General features: G+C 41.6%; 1 protein-coding gene across 7 annotated transcripts in view; it reads right to left on the bottom strand.

The window, feature by feature from the left end:
* plcg2 (phospholipase C, gamma 2) overlaps nt 1–16,777 on the bottom strand; it is a 94,798-nt gene extending 78,021 nt beyond the window's left edge. For 2 of the 7 annotated variants that reach the window (XM_077596524.1, XM_077596525.1), the window contains exons 1-2: nt 9,436–9,585; nt 7,075–7,224 (exon numbers count right to left, since the gene is read on the bottom strand). In XM_077596524.1, the coding sequence (XP_077452650.1) occupies nt 7,075–7,224; nt 9,436–9,444 (159 nt within the window). In that variant the 5' untranslated portion in view covers nt 9,445–9,585. Of the gene's footprint in view, nt 1–1,078; nt 1,164–5,417; nt 5,466–5,555; nt 5,650–7,074; nt 7,225–9,435; nt 9,629–16,392 lie in introns of those variants that run through there. The other 5 variants (XM_077596527.1, XM_077596523.1, XM_077596521.1 and 2 more) reach the window with 5 other exon arrangements.
* Between the last annotated feature and the right edge of the window lie 288 nt (nt 16,778–17,065).

The following is a 17,065-nucleotide window of genomic DNA, read 5'->3' as shown; positions in this document are numbered from 1 at the left end:
ACTCTTGCAAGGCATGCATTTTAGTTTTCTTTGATATTTAGGCTAATTGGGACCTGATCAGTGTAAAAACAAATAATTATCTTATTACCTGATGTAGTTTCTGAGAAAAATGATGTCCACATCATAAGTGGACACCAGGCCCTTGTAGTCCAAAATGTAACATGGTAGTCTTTGACAACCAAAAATGTGATGTCCACACATGTGGATGCCAGGTCATAGGAGGTTAAATGCTTCCTTCCTTCCTTCATGCTGTAGTACTATTGTGGAATATTGTGGCTCATGGCATCCTATGTTTATATGAGCAGGGGTCGGACTGACCTACCAAAAAAGATATCGGACGTTGTGTTTTGGCCAAAACGATGACGAAAGAAAGTAGATGTCCTTCATGTTTTCACTGTACTGTGCTTAGCCTATAAAAGATGCCAAACTTTGCAATAAATCGGGTCTTCCCTCCCCCGCGACCCTGGTGAGGATAAAGCGGTACGGAAAATAAATGAATGAATTAATGAATAAATGTCTTTTCCTCTTTATTTGTGCCTAAATTTGGGAATGTCTAATGGCGAACCTGCCACAAAATATAAATCAGACATTGTAATATGACAGGAATAAAATCATATTATGACACTAAAGGTTTTTTTGTTGTTATTTTACATGAATAGGAAGTTGTTTGGTTTAATGGGCTGAGACTTTTGGCAAACTAAACTCATTTAGGCAAACAAAACTACTTTTGGCGTAATATTAGGTGGTTGAAGTACCGAATATTACCAGAAAAAAAGTCGTAAAAATTACAAGGTTAAAGTTGTTATATTACTTAAGTTTATATTACGTATACCGGATGGTGTTTTTGGGGCACAGACTTCAACTTTTGGCAACGTTATGGTCGATCTGAACACAAAACAGCATTTGGCAACGGGCATAGCAAGAGCAATCTGTTGTCACACGCATGTCTCTAACTCTGTTTGTCTGTCTATGCTAGGAAAAAGTTGATGAACCAATCTTACGTGTCTACAACAGTTTTAAAGCATTTTGAACAATAGACATAAAACGAAAACTATATAAATAAAAACAAAAACAATACCAATAATTTGTCTTTCAGGGACCGAGCACTGGAGGGCTTGTAATTGAGCAAAGGAAGAAGAGTCTTCAGCTCCTTGATTGATATGCTGTAAAATTCACATGGAAGTGCATGAAAACAAAATGTGCAATGAAATGCTATTGGCTAGTCTTTATACCAGGGGTCGGGAACCTAAGGCTCGCATATATGTCTCTTTTGATGGTTGCATGTGGCTCTTCTCTAAAATGTGAAACTCGCTGAAGAGAGAACTGAGTGCTGAGGGGACTCATAGGAGTGTCGTGTTTCCATACCACTTTGGCACTTACGCTACCTCTGGTGCCACTACACTCACCAATGGGAGCACCGCATTTCACCCCACTTTGTATGTGGTCGACACTACTTCTAGCACTGCTACATGCACCAACGGAAGCTGCGCGTTGATACTGCACCACGGTACTCGGATGATTCGCCGAAAGGCGTTTCGCCGACGGACGTTTGACAGACGGACAGGTCGCCGAATGGACGTTTCGCCGAACGTTCATTCGGCCGAATGAACGTTTGGCCGAACAGAGGTTTCGCCAAAACGGGATTTGTGCGCTCGCCCCGCCCCCGGATCGTGTGTGTACAAGTTTTTCAATCTCGGCCCGCGGGCCATATACGGCCCGTTAGGATTTTTAATCCAGCCTGCCGCCGGTGTTGTCCAAATTATAGTAAATATCTATGATTAATTTCCCTTTGGCGCTCATCACTCAATTTATTATTCTACCGTCAATGCCAGCCCGGGAATAAGCACTCTTGGGCTAGAATTGCAGCCAAAAACAGCATTTAATGATTAAATACAAATACTGGAGCTCTTTGGACACTAGAACCGAGCCAAGGGAAGTGAATTCCTCGGTAAAATGTTGCGATGGTGTCGCGATCCGTAAAATGACAGCAATCGGGTCAAATCCAGCCGAAAACAGCATATAATGATTAAATACAAATACTGGAGCTCTTTGGACACTAGAGCCGAGCCCAGGGAAGTGAATTCCTCGGTAAAATGTCGCGATGATGTCGCGATGGAGGCAAAAAACGTCCGTTTGGCGAATGGACGTATACGGACGTTTTTTGCCTCCATCGCAACATTATCGCGACATTTTATCGAGGAAATCACTTCCCTGGGCTCGGTTCTAGTGTCCAAAGAGTTCCAGTATTTGTATTTAATTATTAAACCCTGCTTTCGGCTGGATTTGACCGAATTTGAGAGCATTTTGAGCCGTTTGGCGAACGGACGTATATGGACGTTTTTTGCCTCCATCGCGACATTTTACCAAGGAATTCACTTCCCTGGGCTCGGTTGTAGTGTCCAAAGAGCTCCAGTATTTGTATTTAATCATTAAACGCTGTTTTCGGCTGGATTTGACTGAATTTGGAGCATTTTGAGCCGTTTGGCGAATGGACGTTATATGGACGTTTTTTGCCTCCATCGCGACATCATCGCGACATTTTACCAAGCAATTCACTTCCCTGGGCTTGGTTCTAGTGTCCAAAGAGTTCCAGTATTTGTATTTAATTATTAAACGCTGTTTTCGGCTGGATTTGACCGAATTTGAGAGCATTTTGAGCCATTTGGCGAATGGACGTATATGGATGTTTTTTGCCTCCATCGCGACATCATCGCGACATTTTACCGAGGAATTCACTTCCCTGGGCTCGGTTCTAGTGTCCAAAGAGCTCCAGTATTTGTATTTAATCATTAAACGCTGTTTCCGGCTGGATTTGACCGAATTTGAGAGCATTTTGAGCCGTTGGGCGAATGGACGTATATGGACGTTTTTTGCCTCCATCGCGACATCATCGCGACATGTTACCGAGGAATTCACTTCCCTGGGCTCGGTTCTAGTGTCCAAAGAGCTCCAGTATTTGTATTTAATCATTAAATGCTGTTTTCGGCTGGATTTGACCCGATTGCTGTCATTTTACGGCTCGGTTCTGCTACATCTGCCCGCCCAAGAGTACTTTTTCCCGGGCTGCCATGCCCGCCCAAGAGTGCTTATTCCCGGGCTGCCATTGACGGTAGACTAATAAATTGAGAGTGATGAGCGGCAAAGGGAAATGAATCATTGATTTTTACTATAATTTGGACAACGCCGGCGGCGGGCCGGATTAAAAATCCTAACGGGCCGAGGTTGAAAAACTTGTACACACATGATCCGGGGGCGGGGCGGGCGCGCGAATCCCGTTTCGGCGAAACCTCTGTTCGGCCAAACGTCCATTCGGCGACCTGTCCGTCTGTCAAACGTCCGTCGGCGAAACGTCTTTCGGCGAATCATCCGGTCACGCTGCACCACCATGGGGTTGACACTACCTCTAGTGCCACTTTAATCGTTTTTTATTTGTTTTTGTTTTTGCGTATGCGTGAACTGGCCACAGTCATCAGGGACTATTAATCGCAGCAGTGCTAAATACATCGATAGCAAGCTACTAGTCCAAGGGTAGTGACCACGTGGCTCTCGAGCCGCATGCGGCTCTTTTCTTAATATAGTATTTTGTATATACCGTGGCTCTTTGCCTCGTTTCGTGTTTCTCTTATATTTATTCTCTCTTAATCTCTTAAAGCACACTCAAATTTATCAGGGCCCAATAAAAATAATAAAATAAATATTTTTAAAAGAATTTATCAGATTGGATTTTTTTATGCCGTTTCTAACATAAGGGACCAGCAATCATCTCCGCGGGTGTGGATCTTTGACTCTCACAGTTTAATTTTTTTTCTCTTTGTGTTGTCTAGTTGTTCGACACCTCTGTACTATCGTCAAGTTCGACGTGGTAGTTCGCATGGCAGTGATTTGATCAATTTATTGAATTATAGTACAGTGGTACCTCGAGATACGAATTTATTGCGTTCCGGGACTGAGCTCGTATGTCGATTTACTCGTAACTCAAATGAAGGTTTCCCATAGAAATGAACTAAACAAATTAATTTGTATCAACCCTCTGAAAAAACACCAAAAACAGGATATTGGATTGGAAAAACATTTTGATTTGTTCTAATTCGCCATCTATTCACAAAGTAACAAATATCTAGTGGTTTAATAGTACTAAAATGTGTTAAATAGTATTAAAATTAGACGGATTTCGCGGAGGGGAGAGCGGGACAGAAAGGGGGGGGGACTTTTTGCACGGCAACGCGCTCGTAACATGACAAACAAATTTGAATGAACTTGGATTACGATGCAGACACTCAAAAATTGGTTTAATCTAACCTTAGAATAAACTTAATTCTAATTTTGTTTAAAATGTTGATACCTTTGTTCTTCCGGGTTGGGTCTATTTGCCCTGTCTCCACCCTGACTTTCAGATGCAACCTATCAAGGGTTGTCTGCTTTTGTCTTCCCTTCAAAATATTCCGAAAATGATGCACACACATGTCCTCACAATAGGATAATGCACGACCACTTGCCAACTTGCCCGTGAAGTAGTACTCCTCTCGTATTAGCAAACAAGCTCCCCCATTCGCACTGACTAACGAGAAAAAAAAACACTGAAAAAATGCAACGCTCCGCCCAGTGCTCGTAGAGATATTACTCGAGGGACTGAGCGACCGGAAAGACAGTGCCCATGATGTCCTTATGAGCAGGCTCTCGCGCCCGCTGTATGCTCGTATATCAAAATTTGTCTCGTATCTCAAGATAAATGTTAGCTCAAAATTTGTCTCGTATCTCAAGATAAATGTTAGCTCAAAATTTTACTCGTATCTCAAATTGCTCGTATGACGGGGCACTCGTATGTCGAGGTATTACTGTTTTAGTATGGGTCATGAGCTGTCACGATTAGTACATGTCCACACTACATATGTTGATTCATGCAGTGTTTCCAAGAATATCAGCATACGTAACTGCTGAGCTTTTTCAGTGGCCTGGAAAAAAAGGTAGATCACGCTATGTTGTCTCCTTAAAAAGTAGATGTTGGAGCAAAAAAAGTTTGAGCACACCTGATCAATTGCAAAGTCCACTAGTTTCATACTTTTCAATAGGAAGAAATTCTCCGTTGTGGAGAGAGTGGGTTCTGCAGTGTGTTTAATATCCAATGATAAATGTTAATGGTTAATGGTAAAAAATACTCATTGATTAGCAACTGCGTAACAATGTTATTAAAGGAATTCAGAGGCGTATTGCACTTTAAAAGTGTGTAAATTACAAAAAGTGAACACATCGAATTGTATTTTTTTGCTTTTAAGTTATACGACTACGGCTCGCAAGGAATTACATTTAAAAATATGTATTTTTGTACTGCTCCCAAAAGGTTCCCAACCCCTCCTTTATGTTATATAACTACAGTGTGCCTGAGTAAATCAAATAAATAATAAGCCTGAAAACTGTACCTGTTTGTTTTCTTATGATTGACAGAATACATCTTCTTTCTGAGCCAGCTTGAAACAAAACAAAACCTTGATCGATCAGAATTGACTGTCCTCTATTTGCACATACTGTATAGTTAGGAGTGTGTGGTGTATGATTACCTCTCAATAAGAACTGGAGTAGGAGCAATCAGTGTTTCTTGGACTAACATTTCAAGCCCAATCAGCCATTTATATGCATCCTCCACAGAGTCAGCTGAGGGGGGTGGACGGTGGAGGTTGGGTTCAGATTGGTTATCAGACATTCAACAGTACTGTTAAGCTAGCTACTTAGACCCAGAGAATGCTAAATCAGAGTGTCTTATAAGGCTTTTTTTAATTCAGGAAGTGCAGCTGGACAGAGGAAGGTTTAGGGTGACAGAAAGAAACTAAAAATATAAAGAGAAGGAATAACTAAACAGAAAAATTAAAATATACTAGAAACCACATATACACGTTTAACCCAAGTTAAAATGTTTAGTCATCATCTAAAGTCGCTATAAGCTAATGAACCCGACGCCTGATAGCTTTAGCCCACCACATGGCTCAGCATCAATGCCAGCTGAACATATGGTGTCTTCGGCCACAGCAGCAATCATTCAATGCTTACTAATTAGACAGGTTGGAGAAGGGTGTAACACACCACTTGTTCGTTTGACAACTACTAGAGGTGAAATTTTTAGCCCGAGCCCAAACCCGACCCGACCCGAAATTCTGGTCAGGTCAGGCCTAAAATGTCAATCATTACTTTCGGTTCAGATCGGGTCTCTCTTGCGGAAAAAAAGTATACTAAAATGATGTGTGGATACTAAAATAAGGAATATTTGTTATAAAATAAATACTTTGGATAAAATAGGGAAGGCGCTGTAATGTAATTGCAATTGGAGCCACAGAGCCAGAGCATGCTCTGCGCACGTCACATGAACGCTGCGCTCTTAATAATCTTCCCCTTCGCAAGTCCGCATATATTTTGAGCAAGAAGTTAAGGATAAACTAAAGACAGGAGAACTGGAAAGACAAACATGCACCGGTAAGAGTGAGGTGTGGGAAAGCTTCAAATTGATTGTTGAATATGCAACAGAAACTTGCGTTGGCTTTGCTGAATGTAGTCAATGTGGCGCTTTGCTTTCATACGAGAGCAAAAAGACTGGCACCTCAAAGCTGGGCAGGCATTTAAAGAGTTGCAATCGTCCTATATCATATAAAATATGTAAATGTTTATACAGTGTTGTTTAACTTAGATTTCATTACAAAAGACAGGCTTTAATTTGTAATCATAAATCACCCCTCCTCCTCCCGACTAGGGAGTGCCGAGTGAGTCCTCACAAATAAAATATGAAATTTTGGGTTTGCTTCGGGCTCGGGCCGGCAAATCAAGTTAATTCGACGCGCTCGAGCCGGCAAATCAAGTTAATTCGCCGGGCTCGGGCCAGGCCGGGCTCTAATACCCACGGCCCGGGTCGGATTTTTTCAGCCCGATCTTACCTCTACCGACTACAATTGAACCCCGAAGAAGAAAGACACAAAAGACGATTCTACCAATCATAAGAGAGCGACTGCAAACAAAGTTCAACAAGTCTGTGCCCACACAGTAAATAGGGTGGAAAACTATAATTATGGTGTCCTTAGATGAAGAACCCACCTCCCAGACTGAAGGTGTTGAGAACAAACTGTGAGCCGTAGAAGATGGTAAAGCAGGTATTGTCGTCATGTTTATCCCTGCCATCTTTGAACCGCTCAAAGTCTTTTGAATTTCTCCCTGGACGGACCTCTCGGATCTCAAATAGATCCACTGAAACACAGAAGAAGCACATGAACTATTAGTCAATAAAATTGTCTTACATGAGGACTGACATTTAATCACTTTTACCTACCCTTTCTTGAATGACGCTGGCAAATGACAAAACACATTTGTCATTCAAACATTCATTCAGTCATTACCCAAGCCACTTATCCTCATGATAGCTGCAGGAATGCTGACTACTAGCAGTAGTCGAGTCACACCAAGAACTGGTTGACAGACAGGGTACGAGCAAGCAACTACAGACAAGCGCCACACACTATAGGCCTTCATTAGGGTGTTTCAGTGACTGCCTTTAATACAACTATATTACTATATCGCATTTTACTACATGAAAACACAACTGTGTAGCTGCATATGGAGACGGAGGTAGTGTGCTTTGTGCCTAGAATTGTGCTGCAAACCATGACTCGCTCTTCAATGATAAAGTATGTGGTTTTGTGCTGCTTTAAAAAAAATAAAGTACTATATCTTCAGATAAAGAGGAGTTCCCCAACCTTTTTTGAGCTGCGGAACTCTTTTTGCATTGAAAAAATGTCAAGGCACACCACCATCTGAAAATCTTATAATTTAAAACTATGCCGCCTAAATTAACAATCTAAAGTCGTTCTCAACAAAGTTTGATTGACAGAAATCAAATAATAACCTAAAATTATTCCGAGTTCAATTTTTTCACACCAACCTAATGTCACCAAAAGTTGGTGCAGACCCCAAACAACATCCGGTTCAAGTAATATCATGTAAAAAGCAATGTTGTACTCGAACAGATTTTATGTTGCCAAAAGTTGATGCCCTTAAAACCAAACAAATTCCGGTTAAAGTAACGTAAAACAAGAAAACCATTTATAACTTGTAACAACTTTTTTTACACAAAGAGCAGTTTTGTGATCACACAGACAACAAAATTTGATTCCCGTGAAGCCAAACTACTTCCGGTTTACGTAACATGAAAAGAAGCAACAAAATTACCATTTTATGATTTGTATAATCCATCATTTAATGTTCATCATATTTTTATTTTAATCTAGCAATAGTTCAATTTTAAACTTTTAAAATAATATTTTGCTCTCGGAATATTACAATGTACAGTGGTACCTCGTCATACAAAATGCTCGTCTTACGGGGGAAATTTCGATCGAATAATTCGCCCGTGATGCGGTCAAAATTTCGTGATGCGACCAAGCCAGGTTGCCATGGCATTTTTTTAATGCATAACAATATGTACGAGCACCGGATGAGCTATTCAGACCAGGAAACGCACAATGCACATGCGCGGGGAAAAGAGGGCTTTCTGGGTAATGAGGTATACTCGTGCTCGCAACAGCAGCCCCGGTAGCAACTCTATCATAGGCGCCGTTCGAGGGGATGCGAACACAGATGCTACAAGCTAAAAGGAGCCGCTAGCCAGCGCCCCCGAAGCTCCCATGAGCAGCGGGGCGATCGCTGATAAAAGACTCTGCTCGTTGGTTGCTCATAAGAACATCGGGGGCACTGGCTCGCAACAGCATCCCCGGTAGCAACTCTATCATAGGCGCCGTTCGAGGGGATGCGAACACAGATGCTACAAGCTAAAAGGAGCCACTAGCCAGCGCCCCCGAAGCTCCCATGAGCAGCGGTGCGATCGCTGATAAGACTGCTGCTCGTTGGCAAGTGGTCGTGCGTTCTCCGATTGTGAGGACATTTGTGTGCATCATTTTCGGAATATTTTCAAGGGAATAGTACGACAGCAAACAGCCCATCGATAGCGAACGTGTGGGTGGAGTGTTTGTTCTGTTTACGAGTGCGTCGTGTGGAAAAAAAACCGAAGCCCCCCGCCCCTTTTGTGCCCCTCTCCCCTCGGCGAAATCCGCCCAATTTTAGTTAGATTAAACACTTTATTTCTATTAAACCACTAGTTATGTGTTACTTTGTTAATAGATGGGGAATTAGAAGAAATAAAACATTTTTCCAATCCAATATCCTGTTTTTGGTGTTTTTTCAGAGGGCTGGAACGAATTAAATTTTTTTCCATTCATTTCAATGGGAAACGTCCGCTCGAGTTACGAGAACCTCGTCATACGATCTCAGTCTCGGAACGGATTACGCTCGTATGTCGAGGTACCACTGTATGACTTAATTTCCCAAGGCACACCTGACCAGTGTTCACAGCACACGAGTGTGCCGCACCACAGTGCTTGGGAAATACTGGCATAAAGTACTTACAGACACCATCAGTCTTTTCTGCAGTGCGTGTCCAAGCAACCTGACGTGTTTCCATGATGACTTGAACAGTGAGCCTCTCTGCCTTTTGCCGAAAGACTGTCATGACCATACCCATCTCCATTTCCCGTGTGATCATACTCTTCCTGTACTCTGTCATCTCTCCGTGCTGCACCCAATGCGCCATCTCTCAAATCTTTGTGGAACATGAGGGAAACAAACATATTTGAGGATGATAACTGATTGCACAAAGATTCAGATTTTTTTTTTCCATAACTGACATGGATTAAAATATTCTACAGCATATAACTTATGTTTGGATCAACACTTTGAGAAGGGTCAAGACATTAAAAGATCTACTCATAGTTATAGCTCACTTTTTCTTATAACAACATTCTATAATTCACCGGAATGTCTGTCCATCTAGCCTAATTAATATAGTTCATCTCCCCCCCGATGAGTCCTCAATTTATCGTTGTGGTGGGGTTGGTACACGGTCGATTGGTTGCCGGTCTTTTGGTCATCGGTCTTTTGGTCGCCCGGAAGTTTGGTCGTCGTCTTTTGGGTCGCCGGTCTTTTTTGTCGCCGGTCTTTTTTGTCCCCTTTTGGTCGCCTGATCGGCTGCAACCATCTACTGTCGATTTATTAAAAAGCAAATTCACAGATGGTGTTTTTATTGAAGCAGTCCAATGAACCTTCATTCTCTCTGGGAGAACTTGCAATGTTGAAATACTTTAGATTAGACGGTCATTTTTATCCAACAAATAAAAGTATTAGTATACTTTTAGTTAGACAGTATTTAGATCGTTTCAACAGTATTTAGACTCTAAATCAGTTAGACTCTAAATCAGGGGTCTCGAACTCAATTTACCTGGGGGCCGCTAGAGGCCGAGTCTGGGTGAGACTGGGCCGCATCAGGATTTCCACAAGAAAAGCACTGATAAAACATTCCAACGTTATCAAATATCTTTATTTTTTAACAAAAAATAATGAATTAAATAAATTAACTTAAAGATGAATAAAAAATAAATCAATCAGTAATACAAAACCAAATAATACTAATGAGCATACAGTAGATATACACTGGCTGGCTAAGTAGAGAAAATGAATTATTTTTATTCCGTTTCAAATGTCTGTATTAACAGCTCTTTAACCTTTGACTTTCTGAACTTGAATGGAACATTGAACATGAAATATTCTGAACACGGCTTCTCTTGCCTACTCCTTGCTGCTAGAGACCTGGCAGCGCTTCTTCTCACATAGTCACATTTGGCTTGAGGGAGGAAGCAGTGGAGACCCTCAGTAGAGCTTGAAGATGCTCATCAGTAAGTCTGGACCTGTACTTGGACTTATTGAAGTTCAAGGTGGAGAAGAGCTTCTCACACAAGTATGTGCTCCCAAAAAGGCACATGGTCCGCTTGAACCTACGTTCAGGGAAGCTGGGGGTCAACTCTCTCAAAAATTGCCCAAGCTTGTCTGCTTCTCCACTCACCTCCCTGAACTTGGCTTTGAGTGCAGAGTTGCACTGCAGGTCAATGAGCTCCATTTGAAGCTCAGGAGGGGCATCTTGCACATCAAAGGAGAAGGGGTCCGCAAAAATTTGAAATGTGGCTTTGTGTGTCTTGAAGTCTGCAAATCTGTGATCAAATTCCTCCTGTAGCTTCGAAATGGCCTCAACATACTTCTCACCACTGAATGGTGTGCCTGCATCCACGAGAGCCTTGCATGCTGGGAAATGGCAAAGGTTTGTCTGAGAGAGCTGGGCTTTCCATAACACAAGTTTAGGGCAGAATGCTCTCACGTTGTCATAGGCAGCACTGACAAGTTGCCCCTGGCCTTGTAGCTTCTTGTTCAGTACATTAATCTCATGTGTGATATCAACAAGAAAAGCTAAGTCCATGAGCCATTTGGGATCACTTAGCACAGGATCAATCAACTCACAAACGGCGTAGCTAGCTTTGACTGCTGCATTACTGTCTTTGGTAGCCTTCTTGAAGAAATCCTGTTGCCTCAGAAGACGTGTTTTAAGACTGGCAACCTGGTTGGCTCTCTCATCTCCCTGGTATTTTTCGTACTCCTCAGCATGTCTCGTAGTACAATTACGTTTCAAATTGTATTCCTTGTGCACCGCAACTTTTTCAGTGTAAATGGGACACGTCGGGGTGCCCCTGTGTTCAACAAAGAAATATTGCACTCCCCACTTTTCTTGAAACTGTCTGTGCTCATCACCGACCTTTCTCTTCACGGCAGGCTTTGAAAGAGACATCTCTGGGGCTCTGTAATATGTTTTTCCACTTGGAATGAGTCTCGGGTTGATCTTTCACATTCAGTCGCGCGGGTTTGTGGCGCATGTGCACTTTCGCTCTCCGTTTCAATCGCGGAGATGGCTACAGACACTGACACAGGCTGGATCACGGATCATAGCGCCTCATTCAGTTCTATGCTGAGAGCAGCGGAGGAGTGTGCGCGCCGAGCGGAGTGATCGGCCTCACGGCTTCTCCTCCGCCCAGCTGATTGGAGGAATGAATGAGTGAGTGAGCGAGGCACTGGACAGCCCGGCCGATGTCCCGCCCTCCAGAGCCGTATACCTCACCGTGATTGGTTCATTCAGCTCCGAACCAAAGTTCCCTCTAATTTTTTGTTGGTCTGAGCAGAAAGACAACCTCCCTGAGCGCACTGAGTACCAGTGTGAGCGACATCATCGGTACTCGGATGATTCGCCTAAAGACGTTTCGCCGACGGACGTTTGACAGACGGGCAGGTCGCCGAATGGACCTTCCACCGAACGTTCATTCGGCCGAACGGAGGTTTCGCCGAAACGGGATTCGAACGCTCGCCCCGCCGGATCGTGTGTGTACAAGTTTTTCAACCTCGGCCCGCGGGCCATATACGGCCCGTTAGGATTTTTAATCCGGCCCGCCGCCGGTGTTGTCCAAATTATAGTAAAAATCAATGTTCGTCTACCATCAATGTCAGCCCGGGAATAAGCACTCTTGGGCGGGCATGGCAGTCCGGGAATAAGCACTCTTGGGCAGGCAGATGTAGCAGAACCGAGCCGTAAAATGACAGCAATCGGGTCAAATCCATCCTAAAACAGCATTTAATGATTAAATACAAATACTGGATGATATCGCGATGGAGGCAAAAAAACGTCTATAGACGTCCATTCGCCAAACGGCTCAAAATGCTCTCAAATTCGGTCAAATCCAGCTGAAACCAGCGTTTAATGATTAAATACAAATACTAGTATTTGTATTTAATCATTAAACTAACAAATACTAGTACGACCTGTCCGTCTGTCAAACGTCCGTCGGCGAAACGTCTTTAGGCGAATCATCCGGTCACGACATCATCATTGCTCGCTATGGGCACACCAGTATCACACCTGCCACAAGCAGGTGCATGTCAATGTTCCCTCTAATTTTTCATGTAAAACATGCTGTAAAACACGAAAAACATGAGTGGACAGAGCTACTGCCACTGGCTGCCACTTAAACGGCGCCATCATGGGGAAAGGGGTAAAAAAAAAAAATTAAAAAAAAAAAAAATTAAAAAAAAAAAAAATCGATTTTTTTTTTTACTGCGTGCCATATGATTGCTACTGCGCAGAGAAGACGAGAGTAGTGGCCAATTGCGCACGCGTGCAGCTTAGAGGGAACATTGCTCCGAACACAAGTGTCATTAATATCAATTTTGCGGGCCGCACGAACATTAATCTTTCATATTAAGACGGGGGCCGCAAATTATCGTCCCGAGGGCCGCAGTTGGCCCGCGGGCCGCAAGTTTGAGACCCCTGCTCTAAATACTGTTGAAACGATCTAAATAATGTTGAACCGATCTAAATACTGTTGAAACGATCTAAATATCTAATATCAAAATATCAATAAGAGCACTCATTTAACACATCAATAAGAGCACTCATTTAACACATCGGCTGCTGCCATTGACTGTCATAGGCGTCCAATGAACCTTCATTCTCTCTGGGAGAACTTGCAATGTTGAAATACTTTAGATTAGACGGTCATTTTTATCGAACATCAAAATATCAATAAGAGCACTCATTTAACACATCGGCTGCTGCCATTGACTGTCATAGGCGTCCAATAAATATAGAGTACCTGCAAGCCATTGCATACAATTTGTAATAAAAACTCCCATCTCTGAATTCCCTTTGCACATAATTTGTAAGTTTGTATTTGTAATTTTTGTACAGAATTTGTAAGTTTTACTGCTAGAATTTTTAAGTTTTACTGCTTCAATAAAAACACCATCTGTGAATTTGCTTTGTCTTTTTTTAATAAATTAATTTTACTTATTGCCTTTTATTATAATGTAGCCCTAATTATAATAAGGGCTAAAAGTATACTAATACTTTTATTTGTTTGATAAAAATGACCATCTAATCTAAAGTATTTCAACATTGCAAGTTCTCCCAGAGAGAATGAAGGTTCATTGGACGCCCATGACAGTCAATGGCAGCAGCCGATGTGTTAAATGAGTGCTCTTATTGATATTTTGATGTTTGATAAAAATGACCATCTAATCTAAAGTATTTCAACATTGCAAGTTCTCCCAGAGAGAATGAAGGTTCATTGGACGCCTATGACAGTCAATGGCAGCAGCCGGTGTTAAATGAGTGCTTTTATTGATGTGTTAAATGAGTGCTCTTATTGATATTTTTATATTAGATATTTAGATCGTTTCAACAGTATTTAGATAGTTTCAACAGTATTTAGATAGATTCAACAGTATTTAGATCGTTTCAACAGTTTTTAGAGTCTAAATACTGTTGAACTTTTAGAAAACAAAGTACTTTTGGTCTCAAAGTTTTGCAGGTACCGAAAAAAATGGCACAAAGGTGCACTTTCCTGACCTAAAAAATTGGACTCATTGTTAGAAAAATCGATTTTTTGAAAAACTGGGATCGGAATTCAAAAATTAACTGCGCTAACATTCTAGAGCTGTAAATTTGCAATTTTCTGTTCAAAACCGCATTTAAATAGGATGCACGGTATTCTCTCCGTTTTGTCAAATATATTCAACATACATTCATACATACATCCACACACAAACATTCTCAGAAATGGTAATATGTATAGATTTATGATGATGTCCGCCTACCTCCAACAACTTCTGGTTCATGTAACATAAAAATAAGTAATATAAAAACTTCAACCTCTTAAGTTAACATTTTTGTTCATTAAATATTACTTCATTCATTCATTTTCTGAACTGCTTTACCCTCATAAGGCTTGCGGGGGGTGCTGGATCCTATCCCAGCTGACTTCGGGGCAGAGGCGGGGGAATCGTTGGATAGTCGATCAAAGGGCACAAGGAGACAGTCAACCACTCACACTCATACCCATACCTGGGGGCAATTTAGAGTGTCCAATCAGCCTACCATGCATGTTTTTGGAATGTGGGAGGAAACTGGAGTACCAGGAGAAAACCCACGCAGGCCAAGGGAGAACATGCAAACTCCACACAGGTTGACCGACCTGGATTCGAACCCAGGACCCCAGAGCTGTGAGGCTGACTAGCTAATCACTCATCCGCCGGGGCGCCATCTAAATATGCTGTCACATAGTCCGTCTTAAAAATGGCTTTGTATCAACACAACAATATATTTGCTTGTGCAGCTTGCTCCAAATACAGTTTCGTAGCTCTTTGTAGTTGGCGCACTGAAACTGGCGCACACATCATTTTCCCGGCTGTAACAGGCTTGCTAGCTTCGGAGTTGACCACCCTTTCTTAATGATGTCCATTTTTTTTTCTGGAAAAGTCTGTCTGTAAAATAGCTTTGTGAGCAAATCTTAAACCAAATCCATTTGTTTTTGCCTCTGTCGGCCATTGTGGGTGGAGTTTGCGATCTCTGGCTGCCTCACTATGGCTTTGGCCCGCCTACTCTCTATAGCTAGCCAATCATAGTTGGTGAAAGCAATGACGTATCCCAGCCAGCAAAATGCCAATGGCTGTGAAAAAGCATTGTGGGGTTGCCACCTCGAAATCTGATTGGTTAAAAGCAACAGTATAGTTTAATGCAGCAGAGCCCGCAGAACTGATTGTGAAGGCTTTGAGGCAGATTTCTGATCCTGGCAACAAATAATGGCTGAAATGTGATGTGGTTAAATGCTTCAATATGAAAACACACATCTGGAAGCAGTGCAACTAGGGGGGAAAGCAATGAAAGGAAGCTACCAGACCATTTGGAATAATAAGAATTGATGGACAAAATATATGATTCAGATATTTCTTAGGCCAGCAGAGAAGGCCTTCATATATACATACATTCACATAGATGTACATGCATGCATTCGGTAGGTTTTCTATTGTACTCGTGGATTGAAGTATGTCTTTTTTAAAATCCGGCGACATTGTTTAATTTTGTATATTATGACAATGTTTGAATAAGTATATGGTGTTGTTTATTTGACCGTTGAGGGCATTTTTGAGTTTAAAAGCGTTGCGTGCACACGGAAGGAAATTACACACACCCCAAATCGGCAGTGCATTGATAAAATCCACAATGACTATTTTATTCCTTCCTTCATTTTTAACAGCCAACACATTTGCATAGGTAAAGACTAATTTTGGCCTTTTCAATTGAACCCCGTGCAAAATATTGTAGCACAAGCTTGTTCATCAAAAGCTAAGTTCACCAAATTAACACAAACATACAGTACAAGCCGCCAAGTTGCAAGTTTGTATTTTTTTTCTTTCGTCATGATGGGTGCGGTAGTAGTACTCAGTGGTTCAATAATTATTCCTCCATCCATTTTACCAAACAACATATGCACACCTATAACGACATTATCTCTGCCCGGTTTACGTGCATTAACTAAGGTCCTTGCGTTCAGCTTTATCATATTTTCTCGTTAGAGAGGAAAATATTTCCTCTCGCTCCTCATAAACTACAGAATACTTAGTAGCTGCAAAAAATGGTATTTTAAACATAATTACCTTACCTACCTTCCACGTCGAACCGATCCTATAAACGGCTCACGGTAGCCAATTTTTAAAAATGATTCTTGTTATTTGATCATGCCTTCAACAATGCCGAATGGGACAGGAGTCGATAAGAGTGTTGACAGTGACAACCACAAAGCATTTATAGTTCCTCTATCTGGCTGTACAAGGAAGTAAAGTCAACTTGCAGTATGTATAAGCCTGATTGATATTTAAAAAATGGCCGGAAGAAAAAACGATATGGATATTGAAATTAATAAAATTACAAACGAGGGGGTTTGGAACAAAGTGTGCAGTTTTAAATTATTCAATTTCAATCAACTGAGTGATACAAATGACGAAAATCTTTAGTGAAATATTAACAAATTTACACGTTTACATTTCTACACCGAAACATTCATTCATCTTCCGTACCGCGCTCCCTCTTAAGCATATGTGTCAAAGTCCCGGCCCGGGGGCAAAATATGGCCCGCTGCATTATTTTGTGTGGCCCGGGAAAGTAAATCATGAGTGCCGACTTTCTGTTTTAGAATCAAATTAAAATGAAGAGTATAGATTTATATTACATTTCCTGATTTTCCCCTTTTTAAATCAATAATTGTAATTTTTTAATGATTTTTTTTCTGTTTTTAGTTCAAAAATCATTTTATAAAATCTAAAAATATAT

The sequence above is a fragment of the Stigmatopora argus genome, chromosome 3 (genome assembly GCF_051989625.1).
Source record: "Stigmatopora argus isolate UIUO_Sarg chromosome 3, RoL_Sarg_1.0, whole genome shotgun sequence".
Classification (NCBI taxonomy): domain Eukaryota; kingdom Metazoa; phylum Chordata; class Actinopteri; order Syngnathiformes; family Syngnathidae; genus Stigmatopora; species Stigmatopora argus.
Note: the sequence above shows the minus strand (reverse complement) of the source record. Positions and strands in the feature narration are given on the sequence as shown.